This window comes from Lissotriton vulgaris, chromosome 7 (genome assembly GCF_964263255.1).
Source record: "Lissotriton vulgaris chromosome 7, aLisVul1.2, whole genome shotgun sequence".
In the NCBI taxonomy this organism is placed as follows: Eukaryota; Metazoa; Chordata; class Amphibia; order Caudata; family Salamandridae; genus Lissotriton; species Lissotriton vulgaris.
Window position 1 is genome coordinate 1658293419 of NC_141695.1, and position 23530 is coordinate 1658316948.

The 23530-nt window shown below is 45.0% G+C and overlaps 1 protein-coding gene across 1 annotated transcript in view; it reads left to right on the forward strand.

Annotated features, from left to right (window-relative positions):
• PHACTR3 (phosphatase and actin regulator 3) overlaps positions 1-23530 on the forward strand; it is a 620674-nt gene that overhangs the window by 592262 nt on the left and 4882 nt on the right. Inside the window, exons 9-11 of the mRNA XM_086932651.1 lie at positions 271-326; positions 16641-16702; positions 21123-21263. Coding sequence (XP_086788777.1) covers positions 271-326; positions 16641-16702; positions 21123-21263 — 259 coding nt within the window. The remainder of the gene's footprint in view (positions 1-270; positions 327-16640; positions 16703-21122; positions 21264-23530) is intronic.

A 23530-nucleotide genomic window follows, 5' to 3' on the forward strand; every position in this document is an offset into this window, starting at 1 on the left:
CTGGTCTCAGGGACATGTTAGCGATGGAGAAGTGACCGTGCAATAGCCTGGGCTTAAACCTAGGATCGGGCAGATTTGGGGGCATTCCCGGGGAGATCCCTGGGGGAGTTTGTGTCACACGGTTAGAAGTCCCCGCCAGTGGCTTCTGATGTGCTGGGGAGGGTTGACATCTCCTACTGCACGACCCGGTGCTGTGTTTTTGCACACGGACGCCTGGACACTCTTGCAGGACAACATGGTGCAAAACGTGATTCTGGTGTTTTTCCGCAGACGCCTGAGCCAAAGACCCGCCGTGGAGGAGCTGGAGAGACGGAACATCCTGAAGCGTGAGTACTGGCCCTCCTGGGAGAGCAGCTCTGGCTGTGCGTGCTCGGAATGTTTTCGTGATTGCTGTTGTGTCTAGAAAGGGGATTGTAATCTGAAGTTTGTTCGTACCGTACTCAGGGCCACTGAAATTATGCAGCAGGGGATAGACAAATTATGTAGCACGGTTGGGAACATTATGTGGCAAGAAAACGCCATTTATGTGGCATAATGTGACACATTTTGGAATAGTATTACTCCATTTTTTTTAACACAAACTCTCTGGTTATTATTCACTCCTCAATAGTATCGGCTTAACACCCAAATATAACAATAAACTACAGAAGGGTGACCAGTCAACCTTTGCAACGCGTCTTCCACTGTGCAGCAGTACACTTCGCTGCAGTTTTTGTAACTTTTGAACCGTTTGAGCTAAAATAAAAAATGTTGTTGTTGAAATCTCCAGATTATGCAGCAGATGATGGATTATGTGAAAAATGCAGTGGCCACACAACCACACAATTCCTGTGGCCAAGACTATATATACTTCTGTTTATGTCTAATTCAAGCAAAGACATTCTATTCACAGTATTATAAATAATGAACAGAAAATCGTGCCTACAATGACTAGCCCCTCTCAGATTGTAATGGCCTACCCTTCACATTTTAACTCCTGAGTGCGCCTTCCGTAATCTGGAATATAGACCCTCATCTCCTTACATAGCACAGTGTAATTGTTGACCAATCCCTTTATCTTAGTGCACCCCCTCCAGAGAACTAATGCACTGTCTTCTCTTGGCTTTTTTTCCCCAGAGTTTTATATAGCGCGAACTAAACCCTAAGGCATCAGACCACCTTACATGAGCACCAAATGCCTTACAGACAGATGCATTCATTTTTTTTAGCCATGGGAAGATTAAGTGATTTGCCCAGAATCACAGGATGTTGAGGGTCCTTGCCGAGACTTGAACCTGGTTCTCCAGCTTCGACGTCCACCGCTCTAGCCATTAGGCCACACCCCCCACCACTGTCGCCAGTATTTATTGATACTGACAGATCTTGGTTACTACCCTTTTTTAGCCCAATTTCTCCACATTTGCCCTTCATCTTGTCTCCCTCTGACTGAGCCCTGGATAGGTTAGCCTATGTTGGCTGGAATCCATTGAAGAAATTCAGTCCCGAACCCAGGCATCTTCTTCTCCTGTGCCATTATTCCACTTCTGTTGTTGCCCACAGACCAGGCTTGTTGTTGACCCTTCCATCTCATCCTCCGATACCCAGTCACATTGGCACACACGTCTCAATGTCATGACACTTCATCTCTTATAGTTTCATCTCCAGCCTCATTTTACAAAGACTTTCCCTTTTGTACACCACCATTGTTCCCTCCTGCTGGTCTGCCCAGGCTTTCCTCTTCACTTCCATTTCATCTGTACTCTCATCTAATCTTCTTCGAGCTGTAAATGCTTCCCTTCACATCTCTTCCCAATCTTCTGTCAATCTCATTGTCCATCTTTTGTCAGACTCTGTGGTCAATACATCCTCAAGTCCATGGTACCCTTCCTCCATTTTGTTCCTATTCGATCCTTAATAGTAGAAGTCTGCCCTTTCTACAGTCTCTTTCAGACTTTAGAAGAATGATCCCCTGGCTTTTTCCTTTTATACCACTTACTATAAAGTTGCATATAGGGGAGTCAGCCAGGCTCTGGCATCAAGAATGTTGCATTGTGGGAGCTGTTTCTTCAGCCCCAGAGTAGACAGGGATTGCGGGGCTAATCTATTATGGGCCCATTGCTCTCTGCTGTCCTAGGGCAGAACCTTAGAATTAGACCCAAAAACTGAGAACCAAATACACCCCTTAAGCTCTTGACTCACAGGGTTGTGAAATCAATTCATCCAAGGATTACTCAGGAAGGTGGTGTGGGGTTAGACTCAGAAGAATCATCAAACTAGTTAATAACAGAAATTCCAGGCAGGGCTTAGTTCTTAAAAATAGTACCTACTTTACTTAAACCCCTCACGCCATAATACTGCACATGACAGATTCAGAAATAGCGACTCCAGAGACACAGCAGGTATTTATAGTCACCCTACTCTGACTAGAGCGTGAAGTAGCATCAGGTGCTCGTTTGAGAAAACTGTGTAAAAATGCTACTTGTGCCATAGCACCAATTACTCTCAAGCTCCTCCTGCTAGTAAGTAGTTGCGATAGGAAATCAGAGGAAGGCGACTGGTAGGCTGGGGGTCCATGTTTACTGTCCTTTGCATTCTGCCACTTTGGACGTTGCCCCGCATCAGTTACTTGCTCTACTTTGGGACATGACCACCAACATTCATGAATGTTTTGCACAAAAGTATTTGTTAGGATCATTAAAAAGCTGAAGACTGTTTTTATTGTGCGAATGGGGTACGCATGTGGTTGGTGAGAGGTTTCATGGATCTGTCTTTTTGGCATGTTCATCAAATAATTGTTTGAAAATAGATAATGTATGACATTTGGAAAATAGTTTTTGTTAAATTTAATGGATCTTTTTACAGAAATATTATATTTTTAGTATGTAAAATACATATTTTTAGCATTAATCTTGTGGGTTTATCACCAGTGCAATGTTGAATTGCAGCATGAGTCAGTTCGCAGCACAGGCCGTGCCTGGTGTGTTTAGGTGTCACAGCCAGTCTGTGTTACCCAAATGGTCTGCCCAGCATGGCCCCGGAGCCCAATCAATAACGACCTCGCCCCGGTCCCACTGACTGGTGCGCCTTCAGTGTTTATAGTGCTGGCCCAGGTCTTCAAGTGAAAGAAGGTAGTGAATGCACCAGTCACATGACGCTGTCCTCACGTCTCGATGAACCATGGGGCTTGGGAATTTCCTCGGACACAGACATAAGACCCAGCTAGGTCACCACCCTTTGGGAATACTTAGGCCTAGCTGTCAGCTGCTCTGTTGATGAAGAACTCCTCCGCTATGGTGGCTTGCTCTTTGAGTGGCCTCATAAGGCTTAGCAGCACTCTGCTGATGCTGGGGAACTTAAGACATCTTTGAGTTCCCAAATATTTTTCGACCACAGAGGCACACCGCTTAGTCTTATTGTAATGCCACTTCACTCATGGAGCGGTGCAGATCGCTCCCGGGTGCAGCGTGGACGCCGTTGTTTTAATACTCCACGGGTCCTTCATGGCCACTCTTCTTCTGATCAGCATCTTTCTTATGCAAGGACACCTTCTATGTCCCTTCTTCAGTCTTTCCGTTGAAGCAGAGTTGAGGCAGTCCCTCCTCAAAGTCTTGATCGAAATACCAAGGTTTCAAGTCCTGGAGTCCAACATGGTGAGTTGACAGTGGATACCCAATACGGGAGAACAGACCATTTCTAGTTGTCATTGGTGTGGAAACCCAGGATTCCTGGAAAGACGAGCTGAAATATTATCTGTCCCATTTTTAGGTCGACCCTAGTAGACAGTGCATGCGCGGTCTGTTGTACTCATATCCAGGCTAACTAACAACATAGAGGGGCTTGATGCCCTCCCATTGCCTATGATTTGTTGGCTTTCCTTATCACTCTCATTTGCCTGCTTCCTATTCATGCCCACCTTGTCAATCCTGTGCTTGTTCCACCCATGGAGCATTGCCTCTTTACAATCTCTTTGATTGGATGGCATGCTGCTTTAACTGCTTGCTTTTCAAGCACTATTTGTTTATTTTGAATTGAGCATTCCATCAGAGTTTCTGTGTTTTTGAGCTGTTTCCCTATGCATTGCTCTTTGTTGACCATCCCGCTCACGGTTATGCTTGCCTGTGAGTTCCTCCCCATTGCCTCCTCCCAACCATGCCCTCCGTGTTGTTTGAACCAGGGTGCTTCCCCATCTCTTCCGCCCTTGCTGTGTTGCTTTCGAGTCCACCTCCTTACGCTCTCTGGGTGGCTTGTGTGTTCATCGCCTCTACCCTCCACTGTGTTGCTTCCAGCTGTTCTGTTGCTTCCATTCACCCTGCCACCAACCCAAAACAGAGCACAATGGCAAGAAAGTCTGCCCTGCTTAACTACCTGGTAACCTGTTGGTGAAGAGCAGCACTTCCAGGAAGACACGGGGCAGGAAAGAGCAGTGGCAAACTCGCAGGTTTCTAGGGGGCCCTAAATAGCCTCTCCAAACATTTCTCAGTCTGACCCACTACAAGACATCCCTGGAATGATCTGGAGGGAACCCTGCAGCTCACACCCGGTGTTTGGCCTCTTCCGGCAACCCTCCATTTTAGGTTCCACTTAAATGGAGCATATGTCACACTCCAGACACACCTATTCTACACACTTCAAGCGAACACAGGTGACACCCATTGTCGCACATGGATGGCCGAAGTTCCCATTTGCAAAAGGAAAGTCAGACTACTAAAAAAAAGCATTGGCAACGCCAGTAGATCTTGCCTGTGAACACTAACAGCTTTGGCAATACTTTTTAGTTATGTTTTAAGAAAATACATAATGAAGAGAAGATATGGAGTGGGGGCTGAGAGAGTTAGATAGATAGAGAAGGAGAGTAAATAGTCCTCAGTTGCATGCAAAGACTGATATCAGCGTTGGCAGGCTACATTCCTTTCAATGAAAAAAAGGTGAGACGAAAATGCTCCTGGGTGCGATATGAGAAAAGGAAAAGGAGGAAATCCATCCAGTCATGAGCAGGAAAGACAACACAGACATCCAATCATGAGTACGGGGCCGATTCAAACTCATTAATTGTATTATAAATAGGTCTCTGACAACACATAACTAATGCTTGTTGAAGGCCAGACCTAATAGGTACTCTCCCCAGCGCTGACAGGTAAATAAGACCTGGCTTGCTACTATAAACAGTATTGTTGCCAACACTGTTAGTCTTCCCCAGCCTGGTGGGCTGACGGTATTTACAGCGAGGGAAGATCGCGCACATTCTGTGCGCTTCAAAACCACAGAGCCACACTCTAGGTCTCAAACTGTGTCACCACGTACCACCTGTGTACATGCATGATTGTCATGTGTGATGATAAAGAGTGGATGAAGAAAAGTGGCAGGCCTTGAGGAAAAAGGAAAGGGAGGCAAGTGACACTTCCTTCCTATGGAAATGAAAATACACAGGGGTGGATTTTTAGAGCATTAGCTGCTATTATAGAAATTCTGTAAATGTCCTACTTTAAATCTTATTTACCTCAGCTGCAAATAAAGTCCAAGATGGAGAACCTTTCCCAAGTAAATATCGTTCCTCACAGTAAATCCAGCATGCACATTCCCACCTATGTGCAAGTGGAGTGGACAGCCCAAAATAGCAAAGTCTCCAGCTCTTACTGGTGTACTGAGGTCCACCCTATGCTAGCCTCCAAGTGTGTGCAGGATACTGATTGGTGGAGCGACAGTTCCACTCATTAAGGACAGCCTATAGGTTGTAAAGTAAGACACTTCCTTAGTTTGGGTTATCTGGTGATTGAGATGGTAACAGAACAGATCAGCAGCTGAACCAATTGCAAACCAGACAATGCAACTGCAGTTGTTGAAATACTTCTGTGACCAAGCGCCTTCATCATATTTTAATCTTACCTGTTTGTTCATGCCTGTTGTTTGATTCCATAGTGAAAATAAGATGTGTCCTGCAACGGGGAGCTCTTTATTGTTAATAGAATTATCAGTTCGTATAATTTAGGGGCCGGGCTTGTTACACAGGACATCAATTCCACCCTGAACTGAGCATTAATAATAAAATATAGGTCTTATTTCTTGAACAAGATGAGCAATGTAGCTAAGGCAGATGTGTCCAACATTGGTCCAAGTTGACAGAGATTCATTGTAAACCGATCACCTGCAGATGTGATATTGATATGGCCTTCATAGCACCCTGTTGGACGACCCGTGCCCAGATTTTCAGACTATCCACAAAACTACATCTGCACAGAATTATTCTAAAATGTACATGTTAACTGTCAGTGGTTATCCAATAAATCTGGCATGGCTCTAACCCCCTTGGGCACATATCCAAGCACTGACAATCTTGGTCGCCTTGGCTGTGTCATATGAGAGAGCATCCTGGGAGCGGCTTGGCTGCACTCTTGCTGTTTCTACTCACAGAACAGACTGGCCCTGTCAGATGGCAGCCCAAGGGGCTATGGTGCGATCACTCTGGACTTTGGCGTCCATTCTGTGAACTACCATAACCACCTAAGGAGCACAGATGCCAGCCCCCCAGTCCTTTGCTGCCCAGAAGGTACTTCCAGTCGTAGAGCACCCACCTGCACAGGTGCTACCACCCCGACCTTTGTGGCCCGCTGGCTCTGTCCTACCACAGAGCATCTAAGTAGCACAGGTGCCAACACCCCAACCCTTGGCTGCCCTCTGGCTGTTTCCAGTTATAGAGCACCCAGGAGCACACATGACATCATTCAGATCCTCAGCTGCCCATTGGCTGTTTCCTGTTATAAATCAACCAAGCAGCACAGGCTGTATCGAGTCACAGTACCCATCGAGCTTGGATGCCAACATCTTTACCTTAGATGCCCGCTAACTTGCTTGTCATAGAGTACCAAAGGATAAAGAGGTGCAGGCTTCCTACTGTTCACTGAAGCTAGACCAACTCTTTATCAAATAAATAAAACACATATTTTTCTATTATCCATTCACGTTTCCAACTGTTTGCTACCTCTAAGTATACATCTGTAAATACCATAGAGCCTCAGCAGTACTTGCCTTCCAAATTCTGGGACCAATAAGAATTCCCCTACACCGCAAAACGTCCCCTCTGTTCTGTAGAAAGCATTGAACTCTGAGGCTCCACTCTATCCTCCCCATAAGACACACCTTCACCCTCCCTAATGCAACTCTCATAGAAACCTTTTTAATCCATACAAGACATGCCCTGCCACTTTTAACTCACTCGTGCAGGTTCCTGCTGTCTCCCTTTATGAAGTTTTCCGGTGTTTTTCTTCCTCTGCAGTTCCGCTTTTTTTCTTTTCCCTTTCTTGCTCTTGGTTAACATCTGATGCAGAAAAATAAGTGCCAGTCCCCAAAATGAATTTTGGGGTTCATTGAAATGAGACCATTCTCAGCTATTTTCGCATAATTTGGATTTGCCGCGTCTGTCACATAATCCATCATCTGCTGCATAATCATCAGATTTTAACAAAGAAAAGTGATTATAGCTCGCCTCAAACAAATCAAAAGTTTCTAAATACATGCAACGTGTGTTTGCGCTCAATGGTGGGCTCTTTGAGAAGCTAGCTGGTCATCTCTCATTTGCCTATTTCTGTATTTTGTTGTTAAACTGGTACTGATGAGGTGTAATATTTGCCCAGGAGGTACTACCATGTATATAAATTACAGATTAATGAAGTAATTTCATTAAAAAATGTGCCACTTGTGTTTCCTAATTTTCTGCTGCATAATTTGGTACTCCCCTGTCGCATAATTCACGATTTAGTCTGCCATGTTACTACTCCTGCTATACCACAAACCTTGGTAGATATGTCCATGTATGGGTGATAAAAACCTGCACAGTTGAAAAACTCCACGGTTGCAAGGTGCACACAGATGGACTACTTCATTTCTTAAAAACACTCCCAAGTTCGATGTATCTGGTGTGTTTATTAACTAATTTATCTTTTTTAATGCTGTGGGGCAAATTCTGTGCACACGTTTCAGCATCCACAGGCCTGTTCTCTGTGCCTCTTGCACTCTTCCCAGTGGTCATCACAAGCCAGCAGTGTGACCTCTGTGGCAGAACATATGTAGGAAATAGTACGACATTCACTGGTTTTCTCAAAACATGGCTTCTCTGCTAATATTGTCCACTTTTGAGGGTTCATTCTGATTGGTTTAGAAAGCACAAGCTCTTGAGCACAGAACGTGTCCTGTCATGCACTACCACGAGTGACTCTTTCACAGTAAGCCTCCTCATCTTGCTGTCCCTTACAACTGTCTCTGTCAACAAAATCCGAGTGGATAGTCTCTGTATATCTCCCTGTAACCCTACCCTGTCTCTCGACCTACCCCATCACCTTTCCACCCTGGCCTAATCTGGGACTCCCGCTTCTGATCAACAGGTCTTCACTGCCAACATACACAACATTGAACTCCTGCATCTGAAAACTGAATGTGCGTTTTTTCCATCTGTAACCCAACAGCAGATTCTTGATTCGGCATCAGCTCATCCTGTTTCTTTGTCTCTCTCTCTCTCTCTCTCTCTCTCTCTCTCTCTCTCTCTCTCTCTCTCTCTCTCTCTCTCTCTGTCTTTTTGCTCAACCCTGTCTTCGTCCAATGCTTTTAGTACTTTACTATTCTGCGTCACCTGCAGCTCACCCAACCTTTGCATTGACTTTAGCTTTTTACTGTACAAGTGCTTCCCATCTCCTCTGTAAGACACAGGACACCCTCATCCTCAAATTAAAAAGCACAGATGGCCATTCGCCCTCCCCCTTTTGATCCTCTTGCGTCAGTAGGCCTGGATCACGTCATCCGTCTTACCCTTTTTTCTCATATTTAATTTTTATTTAGTTAGCAGTCTTCTTTGGCGTGGACTAGACCACTTCACATAAGAAGTTGCCATTCAACAGGTTACTGAACAAAACAGTCAAAAATGCCGACCCGTAAGGGGTATGAATCTGATAAACAGTGGATTCTTTGGTGTTTAGCATTAAGCTTGATACATGAACTGAGAAGACACTGCCTTTTAAAAAAGTATAAAAGGTCAATGGAAGTCCTGCTGGGGGCCGCTAACACCTAAGACGAAAAACTATATATCCTATCAAATACCATAAAACTATGTAGATATGTATCAGTGGTTAGTTATATCATCATTGGTAGAGGTGAAAATGTGTTATTTGCATGTGAAATGGCCTTGGCCCTTCCTTGCATTGTCCATCTGCCCATCCCTGGAAGAAAGACTCTTGTCTCCATCTCTCCTCCACCTCGTACAAAGCCTGTCACCCTCCCTTTTCTGGTGCAGAGTTAATGATCCTCTGGAGTACACAGCTGGCTTTCTATCTTGGTTTTTCACGTACTGGGTTTTTATGAAGGGAGCGTCATAACATCTGATTAACATGATTTTTTCAAAAATTCTGCCTTTCGCGTGACAGAGTGCCCTGAGACATGAGCAATGGAAAGATTAAATGAACACTGCGAGCATGGGTAGGGAAGCACAGCTTGTCCAGCGGCCGGTAGCTTTGCCAATGTTTGTTTCACTTTCTGGTCCCCCCAGATTGAAAACATGATGATGCTATTAATATGCTGCAGCACGGCTCTCGTTCGTTATGCTCTGCTCAAGTCCCTATAAGAACAGAGTGTGCTATACATTAATCCTGCTGGCAGGCCTTCTTTCCAGGGCTGAGCTCAGAGGTGCCCTGGTGACCGGCAGGGTCCAGCCTCGGCCTGCAGGATGGTTTGAGCTGGGGAGTCACGTCCCCCATGCGGTGGAAGCGGCGGCTGCAGCCATATTTCAGTAGAAGAGCCCGTGACTGCTTTACTAAGCAGTGTGCAGGCTGCAGCTTTGGAAAGGGCCTCCCTCGCTGCAGATTTGACGCCCCTGGCTCTGCATGTGAGGCGTATTTCCCTCGCTGTGTGAGGTGGAAATGAAAACACGACAGCATGAAAACACGTTACCACATCTAAAGGATGGACAATGCTGAGACAAGTAATCATTCATCTGAACACCAGATGTGTGTCATGTTGTCCTTCCTCGCTCACTTGTTCCCTCGTTTATCTCCCTCCTTGGGTTTTATGTTCCTCTTTCACGCATACTTCCATTATATTTCCTATTCCCTCTCACCTGCCATGACCTTACCAAACCCCTGGTCCCCCCTACCCTATTTCCTGATCCCTCCTCCTTCTCCCCGGGTCCTCAGCCCCTCGTCTGTTCCATCGATCCCTCTCCTGTTCCCCTCCACCCTCCCGCCATCATTCCCACTCCAGTTAATTCCTTCCCTGTCCTCAGTTTCTGACTATCCTATTGCTCCTCCTTTATTTCCTCTGCTGTTCATTCCTTTTGTTCTCTCGTTCCTCCGTTCCACCCATGTCCCATCTTTCCGTTCTGTTCCCTCCTTGCCTCTCCTATTCTTTCCTTGCATCTTTCGTCCATCACTCTATCTTCTGTTCCTCCCTAGTCTCTCCTGATCACTCCTGACTTCTGTCCTCCCTTCTTGCCTCCAACATTCCTCATTTGCCTCCCATTCATGTATGCACCTCCTGTTCTCTCTTTCCATCTCACATTTTCCCCCTTTCACTCTCACACACCCCTTTCCCCTTCTCCGGTTCCTTCCCGCTTTCTCTTCCAGCCGCGCCCGTAGGGAGTTACGGTGGGGCAGAAAGGCGGGGCGGAACGGGGAGGGAATGGTTGGGGGTGCTAAAAACCGGAATATGGATAATTGGAGGTAAGTAAACAATTTAATTAATAAAACGAATTTCGTAGCACGCGCTGCATCGCATTTTGCGATGCAGGGCGCGCTACGAAATTAGTTTAATTTATTAAATTATTTACTTACCTCCAATTATCCATATTCCGGTTTTTAGCACCCCCCCCCTCCCACCCTGCCCCTCCCCCGCCCCACCTTTCTGCCGCACCGTAACTCCCTCCACGGGCCGCGACTGTTCTCTATTCCCTCTTCTGTCTCCTGTTCCCTTCTTCCCTCTCCCGTTTCTTCTTTCCTCCGCTCACCTAATCTCTACAGTCCATTGCTTGCTCATCCCTCAAATTCCGAAATGTTCCCTCCTTCGACACATACTGCTTCTCGGTGCTCCGAAGTGTCGGTATAAACGCTATTCCTCCCATGAGGAGGCGGACCAGAGCTATCGACTTTAGCGCTGGAGAAGCAGGTTCGAGTCTCGGCGTCAAACCCACATACTGTGATTCTGGGCAAATCACTTCATGTCCCCGCGCGCGGCCTACATGTGTAATGTAACTGGTCCTCATGTAAAGCGGTCCCCTACATTAGGGTCGAGTTCGCGCTATTTAAAACGGCAATAAACCAGAAGCATCTTGTCTGCAGGTGGAAGACAGGCGTGCAAAGCTTGTTAGACGCAGCGATTCATTAGCATAGAGACGCAGAGCACCGTGACATATTATCTGGTAGCAGAGGCAGAGTTCCGACATTTACACAGTAAATAAACCCCGCGGCACCCCCACCCCAGGTCTCCGGGCAGGAGCACGTTCTGTGTTCAGACGCGGAGGGGGGAGGGGGAATGACCGCGACCCGCGGAGCACAGATTGATTTCTCACCGTGTGCACAACAAAGAGCTGGCGGCGGGAATTCAAGGCCGCCCTGAGCCAGGCGCATGCTGTTCCGTACATGCAGTACCTCGTCTTAGTGGTATTTTCCTTTTTGGATTGTTTTCTTTTTTTATGTTGCAGAGTCGTGCATAGCCGGGAGAATTCCTGGAATGAGCTTTGCGACGTGAATTTGCAGCTGAAGTGTTCGCGGAGCCGAGTGCCAAGGCTATGAGCACTCCTAATGCCTTCGTGAGGTGAAAAACGTAATGTTTCCATCAGCACAGGTCTCCGTGCTCCTGCTCTGCCCCCAAGCCCGACTGAAACGTATACACAGGGCAAAGTAGGCACCGGCCTATGGGGGGGGGGGGGGGGGGGGGGGGGGGACTACTTTTAGGGGCCCGTGACAACGGTTCCAAATGCAACTTAAAGTACATAAACCAGAGACGTCAGATTCACATAACAGTGTGGCTCTTAAAAGCTCATCTTCTTGCAGCTGTCAAAATCCGGTGCTTTTGGTATTAGCCGGGACAAGGATTGACTCTCTTCTCATGTGATCATGGTTGAGGGTAGATTCCCCCCTCCAACCTCTCCTATGGAAGTCGTGCCAAACATTTGGGCCTTGCTGGCTAGGACGAGATGCCACCCCACTGCCTTAAGAAAGCACTGGGTATGTGCAGTATCGCAGGCAGTGTGCATGCAACAGCACATTCTCCAATAGCTTGAGAAAGGCATACATGCTCAGCACCCTGCGGGGGGATGGACAGGTGCTTCCTGAGCTGTACATGGCAGGCACATATGTTACATATGGGAATACTGCTGCTGTGGCCCGTTTTGGGACCACAGGGTGCAACAGATTGAGACATAACCTAATTTCTGAAACCATAGTATGGAAATGGTGCAATTTAGTCCGACATCATGTGTGAAAATGTCCCTAATTGGCACCACTTTAGTTAAAAATGGCAAAGGTTGTCAGGGATCTTGGTAATTAGCGAAAGTGGAGCATATTTACCAAAGGCCAGAGTGCTGTGGGGCATGCTATTCCATCGTGCCAACCCCTCTTCTTTACGAGCGGAGCTTGTTCACTGTTAGGACAATTTTCCACAACCTTGTCTGTGCACGCTTATTCCTAAAATGACTACAAAGTTCCACAATTTTTAGACACTAACCCCCCCCATTCTTAGATATAACTCCAGTGCATTGACTTAGACAACTTTCAGGTCCGCGCTGAGCTTCCAGTGCATTTCACTTCATCATCCGCTGTTATTTTACCCCATAGCTGACTGCTTCTAGAGGTAGCACAGAACTTAGGGACGTTGTTACTATGTACTATTGTTTTTTTTTATTTCTCCAAGGAATTGACTGCAGACCATCCTGAATCTGCTCATCCTGATTCCTAGAATCACCAAGGGGTCCCAAACCTTGGAATGTCACAGGACAATACAAATTGTAGCGGTGCGCCACACAAATGCTGGCAGCATAGTAGAGCCTGAAAACCTAACTGCTAGTGTGACAGTAAGCGTGGCATAAGCCCACTTTAGTAATACGTGTAAATCTCGCTCTGCTTATATGCCGGAGCCAAAGATATTGCCTGGAATTGTGCTGCAATCGTGCCCCGTGCTAGAATTGGTCACACGCTAGGGGTCATTGGCTAGGGAGTGTTGGATTAATCAAAGCACAGGACGTGAAAGGGCAGCACTGTTAAGAGTAATATCTATTTCCAAATGCCGAGGACATTATCCGGAGACGTCATTGTGGCAAGAAATAAAAGCAACTTCCTTGAAAACAGAGATAAGCATGAACTTAGAACCTGACAGCAGAGAAGCGCTGTCAGTTCCATGAAGCTTGCCCACTTCCTGCCTTGCCTTGACCCACAGATTCCTCATGTCTACGGCGCTGCCTGACTTTCTCATTGCTGTGCTTCCTTAGTCTTTATTCATCTTATTTTCATTTATTTATTGTTTTTCGTCTTGGCCCCCTGATCGGAGTCTGCTTCACGGATTCACTTTTCTTGCTATGAATGAGTATGCATTCTAATGCTTCTCCTTCGCCATTCTAGGCTCCTCTGGTAACGAGGAATTCTAGTCGCTTGAGCTAAACATCGAAGACATTTATGCTGTGGTCATATTGGGAGTTTAAAAGTCTGCAAAACTTCCTCCTTCCCTCGAAGCCGGCTGCCACCAATAACTATAACTATGCTGCCATTGCTTATCCAAATTCAATGCCCAAAGCTGTGATTTTGCCCTGATCTGGCCATAGCTTGATCAATGATTATAACTCTTCAGAATTCAGAGAAGATATAAAATTATGGAGCAAGACCTGTTAGCAGAGAACCACAGGCCGTCAGGCTTTTGGTCTGCAAGGACCGCCCAGTGGCTCTTAGTTAGTTTAGAAGTGGTCTTTCATGTTTCCTCAGTACGGGGAAGAGCCTTCTATGGACGGACCAAGCCTTGGTCCTGGACTGCTTTGCCAAGTACAAAACTAACTGAACGAATGATTGCCCTGCTCAGATCACCGTGCAGAAAGGTCAGCTGTTTCGCCCATCTAATGTTTCTGGTACACCACCTGCGGAGAGTAGTCAAATACTTACCCACTGCTAACAAGTTTTCTATGAAATGAACTCAGTGCCCTAGCACGTCACTCATTCTGGTTCAGTAGTCTCAAACCTCATGATCCATTGCGTTAGAGATGTCATATCTATTAGTTTGATCAACCTCGGAGGCAATTACAGTCTGTACTGGTCCACATGAGAAAAACACGGGTTCAGCTACTGAAATATCATTAAGGTCTGAATAGATTTACTATCACTAACTCCAGAGTGAAGATATGTTGGGAGTCAATGTTATGATCAGGATACATTGATGATGTCTCTACCGCAGTATTGTGGTAGAAAACCAGGTAAAGGGTAGATCTGGTTTGGTGCCAGATTGAAACCAACCCATCACACCATATACATATTTGAAGAGCGCTTCTGTCTCCGGAAACACTTCTTGCATAAATTAGAACCAAGTGTGGTGTCCTTCCACAAATACATTGAGGTCTTGCCATAGCATGATCACTCGTTCCCTATTAACATAACATAGCCAATGTCACGTGTTCTAATATGCACCTTACTGCCTGTGAACAGCTAAGAAGTACATAAATAAACAACAGAACATCATTCGTCCTTTCCATTGAGGTGCTGCCATGGTTCACATGTACAAGAACAGTTATTCAGTATTTCTTCTGGTGACATATTATATGCCTTTGCTTTTAAAGACCTCCTGGAAACTGCACTTTGCTCTAACGATGTTCTCACTAAATTAACATTACTGGCTACAATTGGTTAATGCCTTTTGTATAATTAGAATCGCACCATCTTTAGATCAGGTTATTGAATTTTAGATTGAACAGGAAAGGCCCTTTGTTTCGGCTGCCATTAGAACAGAAATCTTATGGTACATAACGGCATCGGTTTAGAAACACACCGAGGTCCTCTTGCTAGCTGGAGAACCTGCTACGACTTACAGTGGGACTGGGTACCACATTTCTAGAAACGGAGAAGACTTGCTCCAAGAAGGGAATCCCCTCGGTGGTTAAATGATAACATCTCCTTTGTTGGGTTTTTTCCTCTCGCCGCAGAAGAGCGCACCTCAGCACGAGTCCCAATTTAGCATCAGACGGGGCCAGAAATAGAACAATCCATTCACGTGTGCCCCCCCTGCCGCGCGCGCCCCCTCCCGCGCTCCTGCAGTGCAGCTATTCTTGGCGCGGGCGGGGAGGTGTTATCGTGGCAGGAATGTTAATCATCGGAGGCTCGTGAGGCGCGCGGGGAATGCCTGCATGTCAGGAACGCACACACCCGCGGGGCACGTGCTGCGTCTGTCAGAGCAGCGCGCGCTCATGTGCGGGGATTTAGGAAGATCCCTGAAAATAAATACAGACAGGTGCAGCAGAGGCTGCAGGCAGTACAACATGGCAGCGAATATATCTGTGCACCTTGACAATCACAGGGTTGAAACCCACATTTAGATCATTATGTTAGTGCAGGTCACTGGAGATGTCTCATCTCGACTGTAATAAGGAAATTACAGATGGTTTTGTATACAGGTATTGCAGGTTCCCATGTATTAAGATGCACCGGTACGCCAAGATAGGGCTTCTTTTTTTCTGGTCTTTCCTACTGCCCTCCTCACATCCCTTTACATTCCCTCCCTCCACCACAGAGCCAATCTAAACACAGCACAGTGGGGCTAGAGGAATGGGTGGACAGTTATCTTGAATTATTAATTGCTGCATGATCTCCGATTATCCCTGCCTCATTTTTGCAATAGTAAATATTGTAGGACGTCTGCACAACTCGGGACTACATACCTTTAAATATTTGACTATGTGTGAACAGAGCCAGCTCCGACAAGATTCGCTTGTTCCAAGAAGTGTAATACACAGACTACCTTTTGAAAGCATGTTATCTCAATTCAATTCAAGCAAGCTTTATTCGACAATTGTCATAAAAGCATAAAATACATAAAATTCATCTCAGAAGTTAAAAACATGAAATTCATGATATGTAAAATACAATTCATCTCAATTATTTAAAAAGGGCATACAATTCATAATCGTAATAATTATAATACACTATATACAAAAGATTACCATAAAAGCACGTGTGGCCTAATTACCCCTTCATCACACTGCTCCTAATAGCCCAAGACCATCCTAAGAACTTTGCCACTGCAATATATACAGGAGGTTTGGCGCTTGTGCAAATAATTCTAATAGCTACTGCGTCACTCCTGGTCCCCAATAATTTACACTTTGGGCGCAGCCAAGCTCTGCGTGGAGCAGAGTACGCAGGACACTCAAATAACTCATTAATCGCTAAACTGAATTATGAGGCAACAAATTCAGCTAGTGGGCCGGAATGCAGAAAAGTATCTTGGTGGCTTGAGTTTTATTAAGTGAGTATTTTTACTTCTTAGCGGTAAAAAAACATTGTTGTGAACACTGTTCGCCCACAGCTTGGTTTAGCTTTTTTAGCCCCCTGAAGACGTTGCGCAGCCACAAAGGGAGCAGGCGAGCTTTGAACCACATTTAAACTGACCATGATCCCAAAGTGGTGAAACTCATCTCGGTTATGTCTCTTCCACAGAAAGAAATGATCAGACAGAACAAGAGGAACGAAGAGAAATCAAACAGCGGCTGACACGGAAGGTAAGCTGTGAACGGATGACGGGCTCTCCTTTAGACCCTCAGAAGTCACACGCACTCCAGTGACTTTGTTCACGGCCAGATGCACACGCACAGATACGTGCACACACGCTTAAATGATCTTTGGCACACCGCGCACACATTCACACACACTTCAAGGACCACCTTGCGCACGATCACAGACGTGCATCTTGAATGAACACTCGCAGGCACTCCTGTGACCTTCAGCATGCGCACCCAGTCCAGTTTCTCACGCTGATGACCTTGCGCTCACGCACATTCTCAGCAGGGCCCCTCACTTGTCGGGAAGCACAGGAAGCTCACGGAGGTCATTTGCATGCTTATTGCTAAGTATGCACTTGCACTCATGGGTAACCATGGCCCTGTGTTACCTCCAGATGCAATCTGCGTGGGAACGGCTGGCGTCCTGCTGGTACCTGTTTCCTTTCCAGCACAGTTTCCACTTGCAGCACCCAGTGGTTTTAAAGGTGAAACATACTGCGAGATGTCCAGTCAGGCTCCTGAGATGTCTGAAGTTAACAGAATGGCACTGCCTGGGTAATGCGAATGGCCTTTTATTTTTATCGACGCACACCCAGGCGTTAAAGCAACACTTATGCCTATAAGAAGCAGCAACATACATATAACTGAAACACTTCCATTTCAGCCTACCTAACACACTCAATGTACGAATGAATTTGTCAGTTACTTTTGCTTGGAGCTTCTCAGTTAATAGATTTCCACCAACAAATATTATTTATATTAATGTCCGGTTTGAGAGTAACAATTTTTAGAAAAAGTCAGCATTGGGTGTGCAGAAGAAAGAAGAGCATTTCTAGTTACCAGTCACCTACCACTCACTCACCTTTTTTCGTTGTTAGCACCTTAGGCGGACAAATACTATATACACGATCAGCATAAAATGGCGCCTTTTTCATTAATTTCTTAGTCACTAGCCAATTCAATACACATAGAGGGCAGACATTTGCTCCTTCTGTTATCTCTATTATAGCTATCAAGCATAGATGGCAATTGTATAGGCACAGCCCTCCAATGGGCCTGCTGTTACTATGAGTCCCCTACATGGTTCATAGGACCCGGACCCCCCAGTATGTCCCCGCCCCTGCCCCTCAAGACTTAAACCCACATGCACATCGAAGACTGAGATTTGTGTGGGTTTAAAAAGGCCATGTTTAATAACATACCACATAAACATGACAAGAATTAAAATGCATAACAGCAACAAGATAACACTTTCAAAATAGACATTTAAAATTTGACATTTAAATTTTCCAAAACTACCAGCACAACGGGGGGGCATCCTGCCCAGGTGCAACCCACCTGCGCCCTAGAATGGTGGGCCCCACCTCCGATCCTTGTCCGCCAATCCGGGGCCCACCCCCCGACCACCAGGCTGCCCAGGGACCCAGGAGGCTCGAACCTGTCACCCTAGCCTCCCCAGCCGGTGGTCAACTTTCTCCAAGCGGAGAGCTTACCATCTCCCCCCCCCCTCAGTGCTGGCCTGGGGAGTCCGCTGGGCGGACCCCCACCCATTGTGTGAGTCAATGTCAGTGTTCGCAGGTCTCTTTTCCGCAACTCGACCCTCAAACCACTAAGCACAGGTACGGGTGGGTGGGAGTTTAAAATTTAGCTAAGGATAGAGGGGGGAGGCGCCGGTCCCAAGCGAGCACAGCCGTCCGATGTGGGGAGAAGGGGGACAAAGAGACCGAGATCACTGACCCGGGCCCCTAAATAGGCCATAATCTCCGCCCCCATTCTCCCCCGACCGGAAGTGCGTCACTCTCGACCCGGAAGGACTCGGGCGGTCGGAGGCCTCGCGGCGATCCTCCCGCCCAATGCCTGCAGCAGGGGGGGGCGGGAACCGGGAGACCGGGTCCTAGGGACGCGCTCTCTTAATGTCGCGCTGAGCATTCTTCAGCGCGCTAGCAACAGCCGACCAATAGTAACTTGTTTCAGAAGGCTTGAGCCAGGGAGATAAAAAGGTAAGACAGTAAGAATAGAGGGATCTTGTAGAGAATTCACATTACAGTTTGAGTAGCCGATTTTTACTCTTGCTCCCGGCACCATCCATTTTCCTAGAAATGGGAACATTATATAGCAAGAAATAAACTGGACGGCATTGGTTAATGTCAAGGTGCACTGTCTTGCAATCCATATCCAACAGTAGAGATGTGTGCCTCCACACTTCTCCCAACCCACTGCCAACCTTACAATAATGACATGTAGGTCAAAAGAAGACGCACGGAAATAGGTTTGGGGCTAGAGAAAGAAAATGAATCACAGGATATCGACAGGCAACTGCATGATCAAGCAGCTGGGCTTGATCTGAACTGCATTAGGACTGATCTCTAAAGGAAAGAAAATACTTTCAGCACAACTATCCTACTTGCTTAACACTGATATTCTGAGGTTAATATATGGTATACCTGGTGACACTCTCTGTATATCCAACTTAATTTTAAAATTAAATTCTATATCGTCTCCAAGCTGAAATAATAAGTTGATGTGACTGTTATTATAGTTTCATTGCTAAAAAAGAACTGTCTTCCATATTATGTGATAACATTCAATGACTGATTACTTTTGGTGTAATTGGTTGATAGCTGCCATATAAAAAGCATTTGTTAATATCACATAATTCATTAACACAATTAGCAATTATATACTAGTTCAAATTAATACCTCAATACCATATGTACCATACGTGTTCTAATAACATTGCAGACTTCCAAGAGTTACAGGTTATGAGGGTTCCAAAGTTCTAAACAAAAAGTTCTGGCTCCAATAAGTGCGTATCGTGATTGCCTATCCAGGATGCTATCGACAAGAGGAACTTATCCTCTAAGCATTCAAGATGGCCACCACCATTTGAGGGCCTCGCGAGGGTCCTGTGGCTCTACAAGACATATAGTCCTTCTTGCCTTCATTCAAGTGTTTAGAGTAGTGCGTCTGTATAAGATGCAAGGCCTCTGTCCAGGTGACGCATACACTCTTTGCACCCAGCCATCATCTTCTGGTCCTGAAGATGCCCATGGTCAAGAGGTTTGAAGTTGCACATCTCTAAACAGGATCAGCTCGCAGAATAAAGGTGCGTCCTGTGCATTGTGACAGCATGAATCATACAAAAATGTTTTGGAGTGCTGCCTTTTCCTACTGAGACAGGAAAATGACTCAGTCGGCAGAGTTCTTGGTTAGGTCCCATTTGTAGCAAGCTGTCTTTTCTTGGCCTTAGCCATCTGTTTTTGTAGTGGTCCTTTGACCCTCATACTCAAGATCTGATGATTACAGAGGTGATTAAGTCATGTTGGGCTCAGAACTGAAACTAGACCTCTTTTTGTAGGACTGAACTTAATTAGGCAGGATACCTTTGTGGACACACCACATAACTGTGGCTTTGACTTATGAGGTTGACTCGTGAGCTGCAGGTGTCTGTAAAAGGTTCTCAATTGTAACCTTGCCAGCTACATTGGCAAGTCAGAAGGCCAGGACTCTGTGGACGCAGGAGCTTAGGGTGGTACAAAATGTTTGGAAAGGGAACAGCCAGCAAAACTCGGAGCCACTCTGAGTTATTGTTTCATCTTGTGTCTACGACAGCTCCAAAAAATAGGAGCCTAGGCAACAATATGAGGCAAGATCAGGTTATTTTTTACCTGAAACCACAGAAGTACAATTGCCTCATGGACCATGTACGAGAGGTGCAAGGAATGAGCAATTGAGGCCATTCCAAAACATTGTTTAGGGCAGTCAACGATTGACATGCAGGGGCTGCAGAATTGGCTGGATTTAGGGAAGGCTCATCATTTGGACAATAGAAGTTATTATGATGGGATGGACTAGATGTAAATACCTCTTATACAATTTATATAGGTTGGGAATCAGCAGCCATAAAAGTTTGAAAATGAAGAAACCGGGCGCAGGCATCTGAAGCAGACTAGGCAGGTCTGGTGGAGGTCAAGGCACACGTCTCTTTAATCTTAGCGTCTATAGCATCAACAAGCATTAAAGAGAGAGTTTTGTAGCAAGCAATAAGTAAGTTGTTCACAAGTCAGAGAATAACCCTCTACAAAACATGTCCAACTGCACCATCCTGCGGAACACAACAAACGCACACCTCTGTCAGGCAGGGTAGCCGGAAGGAACAAAAGTAAGTGGCCACAGCACGTGTATATAAACACTCACTAGTTTTTAGCTCTAGGTTTCTGGGACACAGCCACCTCTTGCTTCAGGAGGCCCTTGTCTTACACTGCAGAGCAAAACTGTCATTAAATCAAGCTACATACAGGCAAAATGTACAGAAAATGGGCTACTAAAGTATCAATATTGTCTGATGCTAAATTAATATCATGTTACGCCTGCCTCTGAAGTGTGCTACATTTGTGTTTTTTTTCAATTCTTCTCACAGCTCAATCAGAGGCCGACAGTTGACGAACTTAGAGACAGAAAAATCCTGATTCGTTTCAGTGATTATGTGGAAGTGGCAAAAGCACAAGATTATGACAGACGGGCAGACAAACCATGGACAAGGTTATCAGCAGCAGACAAGGTAAGTTCCATAGAGATATATACTGTTTGTAGCCTAGCTTGATATATAAAGGACGAATACAGAGAGCGAGGCACACTGCAGTAGCACCAAAAGACAAAATAGTCATTTTTGAAGAGGGGAAGAGGGTGAATGGAAACATGTTATTTGATAAAATTTAAGATCTGTCAGGCCCACCCACTTTTCTAATTTCCTTCCTACACCACACTCACAGACCATACATGATCGCCAGCTTTATCTTTACATCCTCAGTCCTGTTCTCTAGTCAACCTTTGCCTTATCACGGCACACCTAATGCACTGACAACAAGAATGGGACGAGTACAGAATGTGACATGTAGTGCTTGGTAAGATCATGAGAAAAGAGTGAAGTGTTGCTGCTTTAGGATTAAAACATGATTTCATCATCTCATTGGTGTGTTAACTTAAAAGGTTCTAGACCTCAGTCTATAAATGGATTACACATTTGATGTAGTTGCCTATGGGTATTTTAGGACACGATTGTCTGATAGGCTATTGGTGTATATTTTTTTATTACCTCAGTATCTGCTTTTATTCTCACAAGGACCTCGTTGTTTTTTCACTTTGTCTGTTATCTGGATTCTGCCTCCTTAAAACAATGTAGCTTGCTTATACTGCCTGTAGATTTCCTAGCAGTATTAGTATAAGAACCAGCGTTGGCTTAAAGACACATTTTGCAATGTAGAAAACAGTTTACCTGAACTAAGTATCTGACGCTTCAAATAACAAAGCAGCAAAATCTCTGTTTAGGAGACACATTAAAACTGTCTGTAATCTTTGAAAATAGCGTTGACAATCAGGAGAAAGTCTCAGTACCAACAGCCAATATATATATATATATATATATATATATATATATATATATATATATATATATATATATATATATATATATATATATATATATATATATATATATATATATGTGAATGACAGCTCCAATTTCCTATTCTATACCCAGCCGGGTAGTGTGAACACTGACAAAGGGATTTTGCTCCCGAAACGCGTTTGTTCTGAATAAAACCCTTTGCTGATATTCTGCTGAACCCGAGAGTGCTGTTTTTTCCTAAACCCGGCTAAGTATAGAATAGGAAATTGGAGCTGTCATTTGTATACGCGGACACCATCGCGTTACAGCACCCGCTTTTGAGAGTGACTCGTTTGTTTGGTGTAACTGGAGCTTGGATATATATATATATATATTTAAATTTATTTTATTTTTTTTGTCTGCTACCATTGACCCATCCACCCAATCAATGTTTTTAAGCGTAAACCCCACTATTCTGTTTTGGCAATCATGCATGTATCCATTCATCCATCTGCCTCTGTGTGCACTGGGTATGCATGTGAGTGTTGTTTGAGGTTATATGTGTGCTGTCAGCGTGTGCCGCTGTGTGTTATGTATGCGCCCATAATTGTTGCACAGTGCCTGTGTTTCCATGTAAGTCTGTTGGTCTATGTGCTTTGGTGATGGTAACTGTGTTGCTCTATGTGTATGGTGTGTGTTTGCGTGTTTATGTGTACAGGTATGGAATCTGTACGTTAGGCATTTTGTACTGTCTGTGTGCATTTTATTTAGCAAATGTCTTAACTACATACCTCTGAGTACATATGATATACAAAACTATACATATTAGATTTGTCAATGTGTTTAGGTTAAAAACTTTCACAGTGTTCCTCCCAATATTTCTATTGTTTTTCCCAAATTCTTGCCAAGCTAAATAGCCATTTTAGAGCCATCCAAAATAGTAATAGGTTTTATCTTTCATTTGGTGACTTTGAGGCCTGACTTCACAGTTTTACCTCGTGGGGAGGATATTGGTGCTTTTAGTACATGCCTTGCTAGTTGGCTGCATTTAATTATACCCCCAGCCTTCTTTTAGGGATGAGTTGAGCTAGCAATAGGTTTCTCACTACTAGCCATGTCACACTCACTCTCGTATCCTTAACTGATGATTGGTTGAGCCAGTAGCTATCAGTTCTTTCCGATCACAAAAAAGTCAACCAGTTATAATTTTTTGTTCTGCGTAAAAATAAGGTGATTGGAAATCGATGTTGATATAAATCCAAATTTGTAGGTAATACGAGTCTCTGACCCAGCCTACCATATGTAAAGTATTCAGCAATGGGTTTGCTAAGAATGTTAATGTGATGTATTTCAATTTCCCCGGGTAAGTAATAAATCCTAAGTAGGAACTTTGTCCCATGTTCTTAGAACATAGAAACATAAGAAATGGCTCCCCTCTCATA